Raw genomic sequence first — 22,217 nt, forward strand, 5'->3', positions numbered from 1 at the left:
GGCTTCCATTTGCGCCATCTCAGTCGAAACAGCGTGGCCACGACTTCTCTGCTCCTCAATGAACTTCGCAAGCTGCGTCTCGAGGTGGGGGTACGCGCCAGTCTTCGGACCCCGAAACGCTCGCCTGTTCCGGTTCGTTGCTTCGAGACTCTCTTTTTTCTTCCTCCAGTCGCGAATGCACGACTCGTCGACGTCATGCTGTCTTGCAGCAGCTCTGTTGCCGATTTCTTCGGCAGCGGCTATAATCTTTAGCTTCTCTTTCGCTGTGAAACACTGCCGTCGAGTCGCACTCATGATGCCAAAACAAAGCAGGCAAACAGTGCAAACTGGGGTAAGTACACTAAACAGCGCCTAACGCGAGGCTCAACAATGCCATGGCCTTTCGTTGGCCCTTCATCGGCTTGACAAGCGTCGATGACGATGGGGATGGCGGACTACACGGGGAGGCCGCCGCACATTGCGGTGAAGCCGACCCTCCCCCCCCCCCCTCCCAAGGAAAAAATTCGCAGATAACCCGCACCCCCACTTTTTAAACGCGTTTTTTCACACTTTGGTGCGGGTTATACGCGAATAAATACGGTACTGTGAACAGAGTATGTTACTTATGTGGATGGCATGGCTTCAGACACACATACTCTTACAGACACCTCTCTAAATGCCTTGCTCAATGTTTTAATAGATACATTGATGGCAATGGAGAGCCTCTAGAGTAGTGCCCATGGATGCCCTTCAACTCTTTCAGACTCTCTATGGTTTGCGAACCACACACAAAACTGCACCAAGCAGTACTTTACACACAGCTTATGCAATACTATAAAATGTGGTAGGGTCCATATTATAACATACAAAAATGTACTTCATAACCTCCCAAAATAAATTGTTTTCCATTAGCCTGCTTTTCTCTTAATTCACAATGACAGCTTTGCAACACAGGCAAGTTCAGCCTTAACAGGAGCAACAGAAATATGCATGAAAACACAATTAATCTGTGCAAGCCTCTAAAATTCACCTTCCTTTTTAAATCCTGTGCTTTCCTTCATTTTAGTTAACGCAAGCCATATTACGTATGTTAAGGTAAGTAGCATAGTTGTTAAGAAAATTTACTTCTCAGACCATAATGAATGGAATAGCATTACATAGCTGTTTAAGTTATGACACTTGCAGAGACACTTCATTCAGAAGCACAAAAAGAAATAGAACTGCTGCGCACATTGATTCCGATGGAATAAATTTGACACGGCGTTGGTAGACTTTAAATAAAGGACAGTTATAATAAAGTGAAATGCAATCCCAACCTGCAATGAGAACAGAGTACAGGCTATGGTACAGGTTTCATTACTTTTTCAACTCATTTCATGCATACAGAAATTTTGCTTACAGCTTTAGCCAGGTATTTTATTTTAGAAGCTTACTTTTACAAAAGAAGAAATGACAATGAAAAAGAAAAAAATGAGAGGGACAAACTCACCCTTTTGACTTCATAGACATGGTCATGGCCTCCTAAGATGAGATCCAACTCATCTACATTGGCTGCCAAGCGGCAGTCATTGGGAGTTCTCATGTGGGTTAAAGCTATAACATAATCTACACCTTTCTGTAAGCACAAAAGCAAAAGACAAGAAAACTGCATGTAAATTATGGGGTTTTACGTGCCAAAACCACTTTCTGATTATGAGGCACACTGTAGTGGAGGACTCCGGAAATTTTGACCTCCTGGGGTTCTTTAACGTGCACCTAAATCTAAGTACACGGGTGCTTTCGCATTTCGCCTCCATCAGAATGCGGCCGCCGTGGCCGGGATTCGATCCCGCGACCTCGTGCTCAGCAGCCCAACACCATAGCCACTGAGCAACCACGGCGGGTTATGAAAAATGCATGACCTGCATAGTTCAATGCAGAGGAAAAGAATGGGAAACTCTCATAACATATTGACATGTGTACTTGTTTATATCGGGCAACCACGTTTCACCACCTAACAAATGTTATCGCACAGCGCAGGACGCAGTTGCATCGGAAGTTCATGGAATGTTATTGATGGTGTCACTGAACCTTGTGTAATCTGATTGCATGTACGCGTCACACGTACATGCAATCGTACATGCGAATAGTGTAGAACTTTGTGGAAGACACGCGGGTCCCAGCGATTACTCTGGAACATTCGACGACTGATGTATAAAAGCCGATGTACTTGACCCGTTGATCAGATTTTGACGATCGCCAACTGTGTTCGCCGCTGTCATCGTTCTTTAAGTGTAGCCTGTTTTTGTGGGCACAGGTTCGCCCAATAAAAGTTAGTTTCGTCTTCCACAGTATTGCTACTGGGTTCTTCGTACGTCCCTACCACGTGACAATATCATGCAAGAAGAAATATCTGGGCACATTACCACTTGAATCATGCACCTGGAATTCAGGCTCATGCTACCCTAAAATAGTGAGCAAGCACTTAAGCTGAACATGTGCTGCCTTACCACCACTTTTATTTCATTTTGACCATACCAAGCATTCCCACCTTCTCTCCTTCTTTTTCTTCAGATGTTTCCAAAATCATGAAATGACTTGGCAAGTGTCCAATCACCATATGAAGCCGTAATGGAACATAAATCATATTTCTGCAGTTTTCTAAAGACCTGATCAAAGTGCATCCACTGAGTAAATAAACCATGCAAGTCTCCACCGTGTCTTGCTCCCTCTGCACATGAACAATATGTACAAGTGTTTCATGTTTATTACTTTTGCTCTGGATTATTCTTTCTGTGCATATTGTGCACAGCTTTGGATACCAAGACAAGTATAAAATTTGTACAGCACTCTGCCACACTATCCACAATAAAAGTACTCTGCTTGTCGGTTATTTTGGTGCTCACTGCACAGCGGATTTCACTTGTTCTGGGTGACATGACAATAACCAGTTTTTAGATGTCTCTGTGTCATGATATAAAAGCATTCTATGAATGTCAGCCATATGGAATCGGAGTAGAAAACTGAATTCACATTGGTACACTGTAGGCAGATAGCAGGCAATTACAATTTTTTTCACTAAATGCAAAATGGCATCTACATCAATTTAATTTCTGAGAGCCATTAAACACCTATCAATTGTGCCATCTGCATTTAAAAAAAATTAAATTATGGGGTTTTATGTGCCAAAACCAGTTTCTGATTATGAGGCACGCCGTAGTGGAGGACTCTGGAAATTTTGACTAGCTGGGGTTCTTTAACATGCACCTAAATCTAAGTACACGGGTGTTTTCGCATTTCACCCCCATTGAAATGCGGCTGCCATTGTCAGGATTCGATCCCGCGACCTCGTGTTCAGCAGCCCAACACCATAGCCACTGAGCAACCACAGCGGGTTCTGCATTTTGGCTGTCTGATTGGACAAGCTCCTGATTTACCTTTTTCTTATGATTAGGCTGGGTGCTTGCTAGAAATTTTACAGCAATCATTACAGTAAGTATTGTGCATGATACAGTAAAACACCGTTGATATGTTTTTAAGGGACTGCAGAAAAACATATACCAGCCAGGAAGACATAACGGTGAGGAAGGCCTCAAATCACCACATCAATGTCAGTAACAGCTCTGAATGGCTGCCAGTGTAGTTATTACACAATTTGGTGCTCATACTGTGCCCGGGGACGGCACATGCATGCATGTATAATTAAAGGACACATACTATGTTGCACAACAGTGGCCCCTTTCCGCTCTCAATGTGCTTCACCGCATAACACTTCTGTACTACGGCGAAGCTGGCTTTAAACACTCAAAATTGAATTTTAACCATGGCGAGACACGCTAATCAGAACTGAAGATTGCAGACTTCCAGCATTTTGGGGTGGGGCCACGGGTGGCACTTGACAGGCTTAACTGTGAGTACACATTTATCATGTTCATAGCAACATCTGAGGGCTTATTTTCCTCTGAAGTGCTTAATTTACATGACCACCACAATAAACCGCAATGTAAGATGAGGGAACATTACAGAATGGCAACGTATCAAATGAGAATAGAATATGTAGGAGCCAATGACCTTTAGGTTGGAACCACGAAAAGCAACGCAGCAGCTGGGAAAACGCAACAGCAAAGAATGTATCAATGGGGTTCCACTGTACTTGGCACGTGGATACGCGCACCAAGAATTTCTTTGGGTAAACAGTGCTGCCTTAAAAGCAATAGGTCTGCATACTCACTCACAAGTATGCTGGCTTATACTCACTCCATGCATATCTCACAGGTGTAAGATGGAGCAGTAGTGAGTGACAACGGGTGCGAGGGGATATGAGTATGAATGGAAGTTAGTGCTGGCAAGTTTGAGTGGACGCAAGTATGGGCAAAATTCAGTGAAAGTGATGTTGAGTGCACGTGAGTAAGTATTTATGAGTGCCAGCGAGTGGAAGTGGATGCAAATATGACTATGCATGGGTGCCAGTAAGTGTGAATGGGAGTGACCATGAATGCGAGCGACTGTTAGCAAGTATGAGTATGCGGGAGTAGGAACGCGAGCAAGTGCTGAAAAATGAGTGTGCACATAACTCCGAGGGAGTACTGCAGAGCCTGTGAAAACATTGGCGTGTGAGTATGAGTATCCGCTTATTCTGCCAACCAATATTAAAAGCTGATTTAATTTAATAACTTTAGACAATCACACCGAAAGTAAGTTCCATTTGAAAATATTGTTGTAACAATGTCATGGTTAAAGTTTGTGGAAACCCTAGAGTCTTTTGTGTACCTTTACATTCATCTTCCCCACACGGCTGTTGCATCTCCTGACATTCGGCGTCCCTATGTGACACACACGCTATGGTGGAAGTCCTTGTATTACACAGCTGTGATGAGAGATCGCATAAGTTTCCCAATGCGAGCACCATCTGATGGCGTGGATAACTCGCGCACAACAGGAACTTGCTTCCTTTTCTATGGATTCAGGACATTGGTGTGCATGGACTTAACGCGTTCTTCCCACGGATGGCTTGCCGCTTGGTTTCAGTTTCAAAGAGCAGCACTGGTATGGACGAACACAATTGCTCGGACATGCTTCCATTCGCAGGACCACACACGTGAATTACTTGGGCTTTGGAGTCGGGCATTGGCAAACCAATCACTTCGTAGCCTTGCATGGCGAGTTAAACATCCTTGATTCCTCAATATGTTCTGTTGAGGAACTACAGTAAATCCCTGTTAACTTGAAACTGTAAAACCGGGAAAAAATTTCTAGATAAAGCCTTGCTAATACACACTCTCTTAATAAGTAACTCTGGTTTAAATATAGTCGCAATGAATCCCTCGCCCTGTCACCATTGAACCTAATGTATTTAAGCTGTAGTCGCTTAACGCATGCCAAACGGTTAGTGCATAGTATTTACTTCATTTTTTGGCGCATACAACCGTGGAATCAGCAAACTATCGTGCGCGCAGACCATAGAAAGCAAAATTGCAGCGCACAGATCTTTCCTGGACTGCAGTTGCCACCAATAGTGATATCAAAATATGGTAGTCACAATGCTTTTCCAGCTCCCATAGCTTCTAGCGCTTCCACATTGTCGTCATGGATGCAACGTGGATGATGGCCCTTCCATATCAGACATGGCTAGTGTGCTGGCCATCATGAAGGCGTTCGCAAAGGAGTTGGGCCTGATGGAGAGACTGGCTCGTGGCCTCGCCGAGTTTGAGGATGCCGTCACCTCTGCAAAGCCTCTACGGTGGCAATTCAAAATAACCAATTTTTTGCTGCCTGCTCCCAAATAAAACTTGGCTGTGTGTGTGTGTTTGACTGAGAATTAACACATTTTTTGGGCTAGTAAGTCAATAGTCGCTCATCTGCCATTGTCAGTTAATTAATACATCACTTATAGTGTACTTTCACCCCCCCCCCAATTACATGTTAACGAGGTTTTACTGTAAGCTGTGTTCTGAGGTAAGAGCAATCACAAAAACAGAAGCCCGCTGGCCGAGCATAGACCACATGGAGGCTTTCCAAATTACCACTAGTAGTATTTTTGGTAACTTTTGTGAGCATCAGCACCAGACATCAGCTTCTATGAGCAATGGCATTACTGGCACTGTGCTAAGAAGGCATGCTTGGCATAGAGTCAAGACGATTGATTGGATGATTCTAATATATTTGAAGCCAGTCATCCGAGCATAAGCATTTTCAGACATTCCAAAAGCCGACGCTGCTACTTTCTGCATTTTAATGAGTTCCAGACAATTTAACTTTAAAAAACGAAACTACGGAACAGCGCAATTGTCATGGCTTTATCAGAGGCCCATAAGTGACACAGCATTTATGCCTCACCTTCACATGAGCATGAAGAGAGCATCCTCATCGAGCCACAATCTCACTGAAACACTGTAGGCTGACATGCTGGGTTTTTTTTTTGCCGCTATGCATCGGCTGATCGTGCTTGCTCAAAAGTGCCAATCATCTTGTCCAAAGTCATAATTAATATGCTGTGACGACACTGATGCTTCAGTGACAGCGTCTTAAATGAGAGGGGAAAGAAAAGAAAAAATACCAATTCCCAGCTCACTGCTTCCGCATGAGGCCATAAAGTGGCAGCGAGCAGCTGAGCAAGTACATACAAGTGGTACTAGATAGTAAGGAAGGGTAAAGCGAGGGGCGCAGCCTGGCGCGGTATATGGCTCAGCTAGCGAGCTGCTCTCGGGTAAAAAACGAGTGCCAGAGACATTGCTGACACTGCCTGTTGCCTTTTTCCTGGTATTTTGGTAAACAAGAGTTCGAGATATTTAGAGTCCGGTGCAAAAACTTTTCGAGATAACGTGTGAAAAATAAATGGGTTGAAACCACGTCCAGAAAAAATTTCGACTTCACTGATAATTACAGTTATCAGAGTGCGAGTTAATAAGGGTTTACTGTACGAGTCTTCTTTGTATGCATTTCAGCAAGCTGGCTTATTGTGCAGAAGGTGCAATAAATGCCTTTATGTTGTTGCACCAACGTTTATGGATACTTCTTCAGTTCCCCAACTCCTCTTCTTGTGCCGGGCGCGACCTGTTCCTAGGGGTTCTGAGGGCACTGCAGTCGAGCTTTGCGCCAAGTGAGCGGCGCTGCTCTGCTAGCATGTGCACGCTGGTTGCGGGTGGTTGTGCTGCTTCTTGTGCTCGTAGCAGATTTTATTTTCACATTGTGTTCGCCTTGTTACTTTCCTCGTGCACGTGGCCAGCGGTCAAGGCCTTTTGCATCTAGTCCAAGTTCTGCACTCATGGAGACACGAGTACCTGCGACGTACGGGTCGCCGAGTGTTGATATTGCACGCACACTTTGATTTGTAGGCCCACTTTTTTTCGTCTCCCGAGAAAAACCTTACTCCTGGTGCCATATTTTACGTCATGTTATGGAACTTCACGGCAACATGCCGGCGTGTTTTATGTCTGTTTCCATCAGCAGCTACAGGAAAGCGCCTACAAACGGCACAATTCCACCCACCGTCAGATCCACATTGTTACTTTAGAACTGGCAAAGAACCATTTCTTGAGCAGAGGAAGGTTTGGGGGAAATCCTGCAAGGTATCTGATGCACAGTTTCAGGATGGTGACATAATCAAATCGCATGTTACACGCCTCATGCCATAAGCGGCAGTGTCGTCGAAAGTGAGCACAATACATGGAAAGGCATAAAGTGTACTGTTCCTTGGTTGTTTCCAAGTGTTCCAGTCTGCTTTTGCTGCCACCAAAAACATCGAAGGTCGTCAAGACAAAGGGAACTCACGCATGAGAAAGTAGTAGAATTGCGTTGTGGCTTGTCCGGAAAATATCCGGAAGAGTCACCTCTTCCTTCGGACGTATGCCTTCAGCTATGGCACCTAGAACATTATACTTCAGCTTGAGCAAGAGCAGGAAGATGCCTTCAGCTATGATGCCTAGAACATTATACTTCAGCTTGAACAAGAGCAGGAAGAGAGAAAGACAGAAAACTGTCAAACAGCCTTCAAATTTCGGCAATTAAAAAGCAAAGCTCCTTTGCTTGGATATAGCTAGCTGACGTTTGAACAGGGCAACAGTTCAGAGCGAGTGGGCGTTCCTTCCTTTAACTCAACATCATGTTTAGAACAGAAATTGCTGCTTATAAGCATGCATGTAAGTTGGCAAAATGCTGCATTCATACGGACATTTAAAATGGAAGTACGTGAAAAATATGCAAGCTTAGAGCTTTCAAACTGCACTGAAGCCCTTCTACACATGGATAGCGATGATGTAACGCTTCTAGTATGCAGCCGATTATGTGGCAATTAATGACAGTCATGTAACTACAACTATAAAAGCTGCCCAATTTTAACTACCTTATGTCACGGCAAGATTAGGTGTATATCCGCATCACACAATTCATGTGCGGCGCATTGAAAATCTCGCCCAGAAACGGCTTTCACTTTACTTACAATGAGAACACTTACAGGACACACCACTTTTATTCAGCCTTCAACAAGAAACAGCTTGTGTACTTATCCTCCCAGTTAGGTTCTTCGTATATGAGAATAAAAAGTTGTGGAGCAAGATGGCTGCTTTATTAAGTGAGCACCACATTAATGCCCAGCACCCATAACAACCATAACAGCATCAGTCTATAGCAGACGACACTCGCACGCATGGTGCCAAGGTCGACGGCCGCGCTGCGGTGGCAGGAACAGCAGCAGGCGACATGCTGCGCATAAGTGAAGCTAGTTCGGAAACTGAAAAAGTATCCATAAATGTTGGTTGGCACTAATGTGTCATTTTCTTGGTTACCAAGAGCACTGTAGACCCCACAAATTATGGGCCTTTGTGCAAGCTTATACCCCTTGTACTCATATTACTGATGACATTTTAAAGGGACAGACAACTCATTTTTATGGCACCCATTTTTGTCGTGCAACTGGAAGCTTACCGGCCTGAGTGTCCAATTATATAGTGGTAATGTGGAATACACCACAGGACATTTTTTTATCAGAATTTTTCAATCTGCCCTGAGGATGTAGTAGTGCTCAAGAAACATGCTGGAAGCAGACGACAAATGCGAACCTAGTGGTAAGAAAGTAACATGTTGCTTATCAAGCCGACAGCCTACGGTTCATATTGTCACGTGGTAGTGATGGTGAAGAAAGCAAAACTAGAGTTTTATTGGGCGAACTTGTGCCCACAAAAGCAAGTTACACTCAACGGACAGCAATAGCGGCGAACACGATCGGCAGTCGTAGAAATCTGATCGGCGGGTCAAACGCGTCGGCTTTTATACATCCCTCATCAAATGTTCCAGAGTAATCGCTGGGACCCGCGTGTCTTCCACAAAGTTCTACACTATTCGCTTCGTGCATACATTCAATCAGATTGCACAAGGTTCGGTGACAGACAGCAAAAGGAATCATCGATAACATTCCAGAAACTTCCAATACATGCAGGCGCATCCTGCGCTGTGCAATAACATTTGTTAGGCGGTGAAACGTGGTCGCAAAGATAAACAAGTACACATGTCAATATTTTCTAAAGTGCTGAATTACTGTATTTCTACAATAATAGGTAATGTTTGAATCCCCACCCCAGCAATAGCTCCCTCCAAGTAACAGGAACCAATCTCGAAGGCCATGCTATTGCTGGCTGCATGTACCAGGCCTTTTTTTTAGCCAAGCCAAGTGGTAGGATATGCCACTAGTGCTATTTTTGCAGTGCTGGCACTCAATTCATGGCACAAATAGTCGATGGCATTTTGTATCTCACACACACCACAGATCTCTGGGTACTCACTCGCAAACTCGCGTGCGTACAACAGCACTCATGTGCGGCGCAGCCATGCATTGCGAGACGCGATGGGTCTGCCACTCTATTCATTACCACAAAGGTACTGTCGTAAGTTAACGTGGACGTCTGTTACTTTTTAATATGCAGAGAATAAAGTGTAAGTGCCTATTCTTAATATAAGAACTGGAATTTTAAACAATAAGAATGTGGCACTTAACAGTCAACTTACATATAGTAACCACATATACTGCGTCCGAAGTACCAAGGCTTCATTGCCAGTTCACACTACTTACCATTTTTTGTGACTTTCTATGCCAATTTAAAAGAATTTCTATTTAAATGGTGAACAGCATGCTCAATTCTGTCATTACAAATCATGGTCTTTCCATTTCCACAAACATTTCAACACACTCTGCATAGCCATCAGTCCTACTAAACCAACCAAATTGTGTGGATGCAACTGCTGAATTTACAATGTTCAAGGTATTAAAACATCCTGCTTCGTGTGAAATTTAGCCTTACTGTCCCTTTATCGAAGGAATGCAAGTTCAGCATAAGGCAATTGGGGAATTTGTGCAGTGTTTAGTGAAAGAGCTTGGAGTGATGCTAGCAGATAAATTAGGCAGGAACTACAAGGACGGACAATAAAAACTTCATGACAAGGAGCAAGGCAGTCGAAGGGAAATTTTGTGAGAACTGATATTTTAGAGTTGTGTTACTTTTCATGGCTTTTGATACATTTAAATTTATTCTTACATAAGGAATAGTTTCTTCGTGTGCAGTGTTTTTCTGAAGACAAAAACGTCAGAGATACACCATGCACCTGGCGACATTAGGCACAGTGTTCTTTGACAATGTGAGATAGCATAAGATTGTGTGATGAATCCATTAATGACCCCGAAAACAACAAAGGAAGAAATGTTGAAGAAAGTGGACAGCGAAGTGAAATAATGTATTGAGATTGTGTTAACAGCCAACTGGAATTTACTTTCTGGGTAACCATCACATTTCATTTTATACCATTTAAAAGTTCAATGCGAGAAGTACATCTACTAACTAGATTTCATTACTATAATGGTAAGCTTTCCCGCAAGAGTAGAACACAAAACACAAGAATTCAATTGATTAAATACAAGAGTAAAAATTATGTTAGACAAATTGCATGCCTTTTGCTTTAGAAATCTTGCCAGCCTTCGGCCTTCAGTGACAAAATCTTTGTATTCAACATCCTCTGGGTCAATTGTTGCAAGTGTCGCCAGCCATTCTTCCTCGACAAGTCCTATCAACCCAATCTGCACAGAAAAATTATAAATGATAACATTCACCACAAGCACCAATACAGGATGGCTTCAGTTGGGTGTTTATTAGGAAAAACCATACAGCATCCCACGAGACAAAGAAATGTACATTTGTTTAGTCTGCATCTGCAATGATACAATATTGCAGATGTGTCCTTATGTGTAAGGTTCAGTCATAAAGCAAAGGTGGAAAAATTATGCATTACCAATTTATACTAGAAACACTAGAATGTCTGTCATGCATTATGAGACAACTTAAGGTTACTGTGTCTAAAAATAAATTAAGCCATGATAGGGTTGTATGAATTTTTTTTTCATTTGTTTACCAAGCACAAAATTTTTACAAAGTATGTAGGCTGCCATTTACACAAATTAACATATAGCATAATCTCTTACAAAAATGTTATTTCGTTACCCAATGAATAAATAATATTAATGTGCATGAACAACGTAAACATGACGTACCACAAGTTGGTAGTGCCAAAAGGGTATTACTAGTACCACAATGGTAGTGCACATAATCATGTGCTCAGAATGATTGTACACAACATCAATAATCATAATTCAGCCCAGTTACACTAAATGCAAAATGAACAAAAAATTTGTGTGATACATTGGCATTTCATTATAAAAATCTGTGCTGATGCAACATTTACTGCATGTGTGACATATTTGAGGACATAATGACAACTTCAGGAATAGCAATGATGTTTCAGACAAGATTATATTTATTTGCTCCAAATTATTTAACATCTTCAGCCTCAACTATTGACTTAATTCAGCTTCAATAACAGCTTTATCCTTAGATCAGATGGTGTTTGTAGATACTATCCAGTGCTTCCACAATATCAGCCTTTGTAGCTTAGCATTGTGTGGATGTTTGTTAGGCTCCCTCTCAGCGATGCTCCCCCCATACATAGCAGTGTAGCAGGTTTGAGTATTGAAAACTATGACACCTCACAAAGGGTGATGTTGCTGCAGAATGTCACACAGCCAGCCACTCTTTGTACTGCAGATAGATCACAACAGATCATAAAAGCGTGTTAATAAATCATATCAAGACCAGCAAGACAAGGAGCCAAGAAAAACAAACATGGCCTACCTTCTTGCCTGACCGCTCCAAGATTTGAAATTCCTCACCATCAGCCAGCAGCTTTCCGGTTTCATTGTCTACTACATTCGACATGAGCCAAGGAAATTTGGTCTGTTTTGCAAACTCTGTCAGGTTGTCTACACCAAAATCTAAAAAGAAAAGAAGAAAGGAAAAGTTTAATAGTAAGAACATGCTGCTTTTGACTTCATGCAGTAGCCTTACTTACTTCTTTAATTTAATTTAATTATGGGGTTTTACGTGCCAAAACCACTTTCTGATTATGAGGCACGCCGTAGTGGAGGACTCAGAAAATTTCGACCACCTGGGGTTCTTTAACGTGCGCCTAAATCTAAGCACCACGGGTGTTTTCGCATTTCGCCCTCATCAAAATGCGGCCGCCGTGGCCGGGATTCGATCCCGCGACCTCGTGCCAACACCATAGCCACTGAGCAACCACGGCGGGTCATACTTCTAAAAAGCTAACAGCTCCGGTAACAAAATGTAGAATGGAATAATCTACACCCCATCTAAGCTTTACATTTAATTCAAGATGTGCAGATTAGCTAATCTCCCAGTCATTCAGTCTTTAGCTCTAAGGGTTTATTCACACTGGGCAACAGGTTAGGCAACACTGTCCACAACTCCACAAGAAATGTGCTATTAGCAGCCATGTCACACTAGATGACCAGAAAACACTGGGAAGCACAGCTTACATAAATTTCAATGACTTGATAGCCAAACCAACAATCAAACCAAACCAAACTGACAATCCCAACATGTTGGGAGCATGGTGGCACTAGTAAAAGTGGGAGCTACTTCCCTTGCTACAGTTCCAGTGTTATCTTCAAAAGGCCTCTTAAACTCAATTACATAAGAACCTTCTTGTTTGTCCTGCATCTACTACAAACTTTTTGTGATACATTGTCCCATTATGACTTCATTACGATGGAGCATGCCTTAGCATTGTTGCATGGACCAGGAGGACATATCGCCATGGATATGCGACAGAGAAGAGGTTGATGCTGATGACAGAGAATAAAGCATAAAGCAATCCTGGCTGAGGCAGCAGTACACTGCAAAATAAAGGCACATGAACACTACACCACATCTCGTTCTTTTTCCTGAAGGTGGAAGCTTGTGTAGGGAGGTAATGCGATGTGCACAGCAATGCTTGCTGAAGCATTCTGTGAGCTCCCTGGTGAAGAGAAATTACAGCTGTAGTGAAAAGGAGGACGAAGAAAACGCTCTTGTGTCGGCTGTGCATGCGATCAGCGTTCATGTACTGCTGGTGCAACTAGACTCTGCCCAGTGTCTTGTAATAAATCCTCATATTACATTTGGTGGAAGGTGCCGCACTCCCCGACCTTACCCTGAAACTTCGCAGCCGAACTTTGACAACTGCTCCAGCCGCTACCATGAACGAGGCTCCCAACAATCCGCTTGGAGCATCGACCACTCCTATAATGTGCGGTGCCGTCCAGCGGCAGCGGGATCCTCCCGTTTTTATCGGATCAGGTGAGACTGACGTGGAAGACTGGCTCTCTACCTGACCATGACCCGACGAAGCTACATACCGTCATCTTCTATCTTGCCGACGTTACAAACCTCTGGTTCCACAATCATGAACGGGAACTACATACCTGGTCCGCTTTAAAAACAGCAATCGCGGAAGTCTTCGGTCGCCCGGCCTTGCGAAAACTCCGTGCTCAACCGCGCCTACGCCAGCGCGCTCAACAGCACGGCGAGACTTACACCAGCTACATAGAGGATGTCGCGGAAGCCGCTCACTTTGCTGTACGCGACAACGTCCTTTACTGCAGAAATTATTTGCCTGATGGTCGCAAATGGCTCCTCGTGATACCAGGACACATGCGTTCTGACATATGCGCTTATTTTCATGCTGCTCCTCATAATAGTCACGCCGACATTCTGAAAACGTATGCTCGGCTAAGGCAGCGTTTCTACTGGCACGGCATGTATCACTTCATGCACCAGTACATACGCGCTTGCACGGCGTGCCAGCAGTGTAAAATTCCACAGCGCCCTCCTGGTGAGCTACAGCCGCTGTCCTGTCCAGCTCGGCCCTTCAATCGCGTCGGCATAGGCCTATATGGGCCACTTCCTTGCAGCTCCCCGGGTAACCGACGATAATTATAGGTGTCGACCACTTGACCCACTACACCGAGACTGCCGCACTCCCGGAAGCCTCTGCGCGCGAAGTTGCGTTTTTCATCTTGCAGAACTTCGTTCTTCGACATGGCGCACCATGCGAACTCTCAGCAACAGGGGACGTGTCTTCCTGTCCCAAGTAATCCAAGCCCTTCTCGCTGCATGCAGCATCATTCACCACAAGTCTACAGCCTACCACCCGCAAATGAACGGCTTGACGGAGAGGTTCAACCGCACACTCGGTGACATGTTGACTATGTATGTCGCCTCGGACCACAGTAATTGGGACACTGTTTTGCCGTTTGTCACGTATGCCTATAATACGGCCACACAAGCCACCACCGGTTTTTCACCCTTTTTTCTGCTGTATGGACGAGAGCCCTCGTGTACTATGGACACACTGCTCCCATAGCAACACGATGCTTCCGAATGCATGCCTGTGTTCGAAGCCGCCAAATACGCCGAGGACTGTAGGCAGCTCGCGCCAACCCTTACGACCACTGCTGAAGGTCGTCGAAAGCTGCAGCGTGACAGTGGCGCACTTATACCACTTTTCCCGACTGGTTCCCTTGTTTGGTTGTGGGTCCCGCCTCACAGCCCTGGCCTTTCAACCAAACTCCTTGCACGCTATGATGGCCCCTACCACATCGTAGACCATACCTCCGCTGTCACCTACGTTGTAGAACCTGTGACGCCATCACCCGACCTTAGGCGTTGCGGGCGTGACACGGTTCATGTAAACCGACTTAAGCCGTACTATGACCCCCTCATCCTACCTATGCCGTAAGTCGCCAGGATGGCTCCTCTTCTCTCCCGGGGGCCATTGTAGTGAAGAGGACGACGAAGAAGACAGCTTCTGTGTCAGCTGAGCGTGCGATCAGCGTTCGTGTACTGCCGGTGCAACTAGACTGTGCCTAGTGTCTTATAATAAATCCTCATATTACACAGCGAAAAGGTTAAACAGTCTTCGGGCACATGTTGATTTGAGTGCCATGTAAATAAAATTAAAAAAACAGCAGATATCTTCATAACGCATGCCAGTAGGTGTATTGGTATGAAAAACATGGGCTAAAAGATTACAATTACATTTGCTGGCATGAAAATTTTATAATTGTTGGCAGCAGTTGGCAACACAGACATTTACCAACACGTTGGGAAACTTGTTGATCAATAATTGGGAAAGATGTTACATGGTGTAAATAAGCCTTAAGATAGTCAAGATAGATAGTTAAGATAGACCACGTCTATACAAAAGAAGCCAAAATGTGATGCCATGCATTAGCATTGCAAGCCACAAATGGGCTAGCAAAAGCATCTCCTGTCTACCCGACAAGCTGCTGCCTTGGCCAAGCTGGCCACTCAACAAGCAGATAGGAGGTACTTTTTCTGGCTATATAGTCACTAGCATGAAATGCTACATGGACAATGGGGCAAATTATGAAAATTCTGGCGCAATCTAACATGCACCACATAACACGATGCAATGACAATTGTGAGATTGATGCAATCACATAGGGTCATCACAAGCTAGAAAACTTAAGGTCAGCCAAGCCACTGGCCAGAAAGCACACTTTTGCTCATAATGCTGATCAAAACATTCAAACAGTAAAAGAAACTGCTGCTGCAAATTGCACTTTCTGTTGATTTGACATTTTGGCAACTACTTACTGTCCAGTATCAATATAACTAATGCAGATATAACAAAGTAAATATAAAATTTGGTTGATCATGCTTCATTTTAATGAGGATTCTCCTGCTGTAACAAAACCGAAAATGAGGGATCCAACATGGTATCAGTTGTATCAAAGCAAATTTTTGTTTGCATGCATCTCGATATATGTATTCTAATTGTAAAAATGTCAAATACAGCTGTTAACTTATCTTTTGGACCTATGAAACTTTTGACTTCCCTATGGCACCGCCACCTAACCCTAGGACCAATGTATAATGGCAACTGAATTTTCAAATGCCATACAGTATACTGCTAAATTTTTCAGACGTGATCCACGTGCAATGCTGCAAACATGGCAGGTGTTAACAAAGTTGTCACAACATTGACTCAGTACCTTAATTTTGGTTGCAGACTGTCAATAAGCAGCACTGGTTAGGCCTAGTGGCTTGTGTAGTATGACTGTGGCTAAAGTTTTCTGATGGCCAACAGAGTGGCTGGCGACAGGCTGTTGTGGGAAGCTCATCAGTATATTCATACCAGTACACGTGATTGGCAATAAAATACAAGATCACACGTGTGAGCTAGATTGACAGTCATAGTAGTGGAGTTTGGGTGTGTATGGCAGCCCCCTCAGCGTCCAAGAACAATTTGAAAATGTACATGCTGGGTGCACATTCACGTTTCAGCCAATGGTTTGGTTGTATTGCAGCCAGGAAGCTAAACTGCAGATCTTAAGAGATCACACCAATTGCGGGGTTGCATATTATTGACAAAGCATGTGTATGTAATTTACTGTTGTTCCCGTGCCAAATATCGGCAAGGCGAGCTGCCGATATCCGGATTGGCAAGGCAAGCTGCCTAGGAGTCATAGAATATGCAGGAGACCTTGCTGGCCCATCAGAGACATCACACTAGCATTTCCTCAACACAGACCTGTTGCGAAGTTTTTGCCAATATCAGCATGTGTGCTTATAACAAATACAGAATATAATGAAGGTATTTTAGTGTTACAGTTGACTTTATTATAGTGCGATTCCACTATAGCTATATTTTGAGCTGTGAAGAAACAATTACATTTGCTTTGCTGTAATTTATATTGTGTTCGAACTCGCAATTTCGTGATAACACAGTGCAATGCAACTGGATGAGGACAGAGTATAAATTGACACACACACACAGCCCTATGCAATTTCGGTTTCATTTTAGTTGTAAGAAAGCCCACTGTTAAAAGGGCAACCAGCCAAATTTTAGCTTTACTTTGTTGTGTCTAATCATTTGTTATACTAGTAATAATATGCATGTTTGCTATATCTACATCTGACTGTAGAAAGAAAAATACAATACAGAATGGGAAAAATGAAATACAGATCCTTTATGCTAAGGCAAAGGGTGCCATTGCATTATGTATTGCTGTGCAAGCTGTAATGCTGCTCCAGCCAGAGTGAGATCAAAGCCAAAACTTCACAAAAGGAATACGAATTCACAAGCACCGTTGTCGGTAAACATATTGATCTCATTTTGATTTTATGCCTCCTCTTTCTCAGCCCTTACAAGAGAACATAACTGCAAATGTGGAGTGCATAAGCTGGGTACATGTCGGACAGTAAAAATCTGTCCAGCTATTAAGATAGCCACTATAATGCAAAGCGACATCTCTTAGTGTCTATGTCATTTTCCATTTGCACAAAATGCACTTGCATCTCTATGTAAGCGTTCATCTTCAACACATACATAACAAAAATGTGAACTGTGGGCACGGCTTTACTATGGTCAAGTGCATCAACAGTCAGTGATGCAGGCCATAGAACACATGGCTAAATGTGTCTAACCAACAGATTACATGTCACAAAGTGTCAATGAGCACTGGGCACCACTTTCAAAGTCATTGAGCAGATATACTGAATGTAGTGCCCTCTTCCTCTTTACCCATACCAGCATACATATCCTTTATTGCTTTTCTTCCTCCATTCTATGTTTGTCGCATCCATCTGTGTCAAATATTTTCTTCTCTCTATTTTTTCGCAGCTGCTCATAAGAATGCAGTTGGTTAAAACAGCCTCGCAAATGAAATTTTAAATGAACTAGGAATGGTATCTGCATACACCCATGAATGTGCATGAGGCATTGCCGCCTTTTTGCAGTTTATTAAAGGAGCCTTGCAACACTATTTACAAAAGGTGTAGAGTGTGTATGGTATTAAAAAGTATACACATACCTCGATATCTTTTACATAAAGCAGTCTTTTATAGCACCTTGCTTGACCAGAGCCATTGGCAATTGAATGCTGCTACTACCGTGTTCTCACTGCCTTCCAGTGCTTCTTGTCCTTCCTATTGTGCTCAAAGCTGCGCTCCAAGTCCAGTGACTAAACTTGTTTATTTACAATGTTTAAAAGAAACTATGCAGACCAAACACACATAACGGAATCCATGTGAAGTTTCAGTGAAGTAATTAATTAAATTCTGTACAACTAACGGCAGTGTGTACAATTGTGTTTGCTTTCCTCCAATACAGCAAGAAACCTCTTGCAATGTTTATGTTTATTCACTTCAAAAGTCATCAGTTTATCATCATGCAATTTTTATGTTATATGCACTGCACCACTCACGAGCCATATCAAAATGAACACCACATCAGGCAGATGCACAGTGCAAGATGTCTCCACAGCGATGTCACAAGGATGAAGGCGGTGTATAACACTTGTTGAGGGAATAATGGTGACTGCAGGTGTTTGTACAGACAAGTGCAACACACATATGTCTACATTTAAGCATTCTGTATTTCTTGTGTCACAGTGGCACATACCCATTATTGCAGGATTGGCCAAGAGCGGGCACAGACCCAGTGGCACATACCCAATTGGCAAATCAATGAAAGTAAAACAAAGAATCCATAGAATATAATACACCATTCCATTAACAGGTTGGTGGGCTTTAGAGATACCCGAGCCAACATTATTTGTTCAGGTTTTATGTAGAAATTAATTTTTCTGTTACGCAGAACAGAGGTGTGCTTACTCGCATTACTTTGTCAGTCAGCATACAAGGATTATATAAGCCTGTTCGCTGGTACTAGCATTTGGCAGACCTGTAACCACTGTATCTATATCATAAAACACATCTACTGAGATACTGACATACCCAGCAGACAGCAGCCGCACCAACTGATTTCTGGAGCAAATTAAAGTAATAAACACTTCTACCTCAGTGCTTTCACTGCTGCTGTCATTGTCAGGTTCTATAGTAAGCAAAATTCTAATGAAAACAACATGCATAATTTGGAGTGCAGGGCCCCTTTAAGGAGTTTCAAGTGGTCGAAATTACTACGGTGTCTCTCATAATCCTTGCATTGTTTCGAGACAAACACGACAAATCACAATATGTTTCTTTTAATTTCCTCTATACCACCCCCTAGGCCCAACAGCAAACCCTTCCTTAATGCAGTTAATGAGCTAGCAATTTTTCATAATAGTGCATTAATTGGGCACAACATAGGACATGTGCAAGAACACAAAACATTTCCCATGTTGACGCATACACATAAAATGCATACTGCATTAAACAGTCAGTCTTAAATTGGTCGGGCCAGATTTTCTTTTCATATGCTTAGCGTTTACATTTGATCCACTGGTCATTGACTACAGAGAGGGTGACTCACCAAAATCATGGTTTCCATAGACGGCACAGTCAACTTTGCAGCAATTCAGGACGGGCACCATCTGTTCCCCTTTGGTGAACGTGCTCACTGCAAGTGAAAGCAAACACTGGATGCCTGCCTGTCCCTCATGCCAGAGTGCAGTTAAAAGCTTAATATTCACACCGAGAGGAGCCTTTTCTCTTTAACCTATTTCCCTATTCCATAAAGTGGATACATAATAAAATTAAAGATGTTGGCACAACACAGTAGACTTCTGTTAATTCAACATCAGCTGATTCAACAGTGTTCTGAAGTCCCGAAGCTCAACTAAAGATTTTTTGAAATTGGTTAAATCTAATAACAGAGATAAACCTGTCAACTACAAATGACGACAGACACATAATGACCTTGATAAGGTGAATTGCTTTAGTGATTACTTTTGATCTGTATTCTCTAAATCCGCACCAAACAAAATTTCAAACCATTCATTTTTTGCCTTAGAAAACATGCAAGAAGTTGCCAATGACAATCATGGGAGTACTAAAACTATTACAAAATATAAAGCCAAATATTTCAAATCTTATAAAGCCTTTGCAAGTGTCTTCTTTAAATATGAATTGACATAAACAATCTGTGTCTTGCAACCTCAACATCTCTAGATGATTGGAAAGCAGATAATTTCATACTGATTCATAGGACGAAGCACAGAGACAGTCACAAATTATCGCCCTATTTCCCTAACCAAGGCGCCCCCGTAAGACATTGGAATGTGCACAGTAAACAAGTATCTTCACAACAATGCCTTTTCTGCAGTACTATACCAACATAGATTTACATCTGGCCCTACATGTGTTGCACAATTGCTTAAATTATCACATACTTACTTAGTATGATGAGCAAAACAAGAACAAGGTAAAAACGGGAGCAAGCATTTCGACAAGTGAACTTGTCTTTTTCAAGGCGACATATGCTTTCCTTGGCACAGTATATATAGGTCGGGTGTTTCTAAAGGGGAGAGGGGTAAGGCGTGTGGGTGCGGCAACAAGCGACGGTGTGTTAGCCGTGAGGGTGTAGAATTGAGAATAAAGGAGTGCTGTGCACAAGGCCGGTGACATGGCCGTGTGCCAGCCAGTGTGTCAGCGGCTTGCACAGCATCCCTCTATTACCTGCTTCGCTCGTGGTCATGGGCTATAGTGTCTCTGAAAGAGATAATAGAAGGAGCAGCAGGAAACACTGCTCGGGAAAAACAAATTATTGAAATGGAAAGAATAAATGAATAAAAGGGGAAAAAGGAAGAAAAAACACTAAGCAACCAAACTAAGTGTTGTTGCCTATAGCTTGAAATTCTGCATAGCGAAGAGATTTTAAAGCTCTCTTTGAAACATTTATGCCTACTGGTTGCAATGTCTTGAACTTATGTATAAGATATGATGCTCTGTATTTTCTTTTCGTTCGGAACGGAAATTTGGCTGTAAGAGGTAGAGTTTATGTTCATCAAAGTTATGACACGGTTGGTTGAATCACTCAGTGACAGTGTTAGGGAGCTTTTTAGCTGGGCCCTCGTGATGTCTGTGTAATCTGACATTCATTGATTGTCCTGTTTCACCAATATATTGTTTTTTACAGAAGGAACATAATAATAATATTTGGGGTTTTACGTGCCAAAACCACTTTCTGATTATGAGGCACGCCGTAGTGGAGGACTCCGGAAATTTTGACCACCTGGGGTTCTTTAACGTGCACCTAAATCTAAGCACACGGGTGTTTTCGCATTTCGCCCCCATCGAAATGCGGCCGCCGTGGCCGGGATTCGATCCCGCGACCTCGTGCTCAGCAGCCCAACACCATAGCCACTGAGCAACCACGGCGGGTTACAGAAGGAAACATTGAAGCATACAAATCACATCTGAACTTGTACAAGTAAAGCTAGATTGGACTTCGTGTGTATAACTATTTGCGGTGCTTTTAATTGTAAGGTCCCTTTGAAGGTGCCTGCAGGTTTTGCACCTGGGGCAACAACGTGATTTTATTACAGGGGGATGATGTTGGCGGGTGATAGGTAACACGTCGTACATCTGGGAACGCTTTTCTCAAACACTCGTTACTAGATAATATTGGGTGGTATTTTTGTATGATGTTGTTTATGTTTGGCAGTACATTAGAATATTTTGTTATAAAGACTGGCGGTCTGCCAGATTCTGGTGTAGGCTGTTTGTTCGCTAATTCCGACTGTCTCTCCAATCTTGACGCGACATCATAAGCTCTATCGAGAGCAACTTGTGGATAGTTTCTTTCTGCTAGCGTTGTTTTAAGGTCATTTAGGTGGTGGATATAAGCGTGGTCTTCGCTGCAGATTCTCCTTATTCGTTTCGCTTGTCCGACAAAAATTTCTTGCTTGCTGTGTTGTGGGTTACGACTGTTGTCTAAATATTGCTGGCTATCCGTAGGCTTCCGGTAAAGTGTCGTTCTCAGTTTTCTGTTTTCTATGTAGACTGTTGTGTCAAGGAAGTTGATCTGACTAGGAAAGTGATGAACAGTAACTTTAATACTCGGGTGAAAGTGGACTGAAATGGCTAATTAAGTCGGTTAACGCGCTTGTACCGTGTTCCCATATTATAAAT

General features: G+C 42.9%; 1 protein-coding gene across 10 annotated transcripts in view; it reads right to left on the reverse strand.

Moving 5' to 3' along the window:
* LOC142590474 (trifunctional nucleotide phosphoesterase protein YfkN) overlaps nucleotides 1-22,217 on the reverse strand; it is a 102,982-nt gene that overhangs the window by 75,703 nt on the left and 5,062 nt on the right. For all 10 annotated transcript variants that reach the window (XM_075702669.1, XM_075702679.1, XM_075702697.1 and 7 more), the window contains 4 exons: nucleotides 19,618-19,704; nucleotides 12,129-12,268; nucleotides 10,895-11,020; nucleotides 1,469-1,594 (listed from right to left, as the gene is read on the reverse strand). In XM_075702669.1, coding sequence (XP_075558784.1) covers nucleotides 1,469-1,594; nucleotides 10,895-11,020; nucleotides 12,129-12,268; nucleotides 19,618-19,704 — 479 coding nt within the window. The remainder of the gene's footprint in view (nucleotides 1-1,468; nucleotides 1,595-10,894; nucleotides 11,021-12,128; nucleotides 12,269-19,617; nucleotides 19,705-22,217) is intronic.

The sequence above is a fragment of the Dermacentor variabilis genome, chromosome 1 (genome assembly GCF_050947875.1).
Source record: "Dermacentor variabilis isolate Ectoservices chromosome 1, ASM5094787v1, whole genome shotgun sequence".
In the NCBI taxonomy this organism is placed as follows: Eukaryota; Metazoa; Arthropoda; class Arachnida; order Ixodida; family Ixodidae; genus Dermacentor; species Dermacentor variabilis.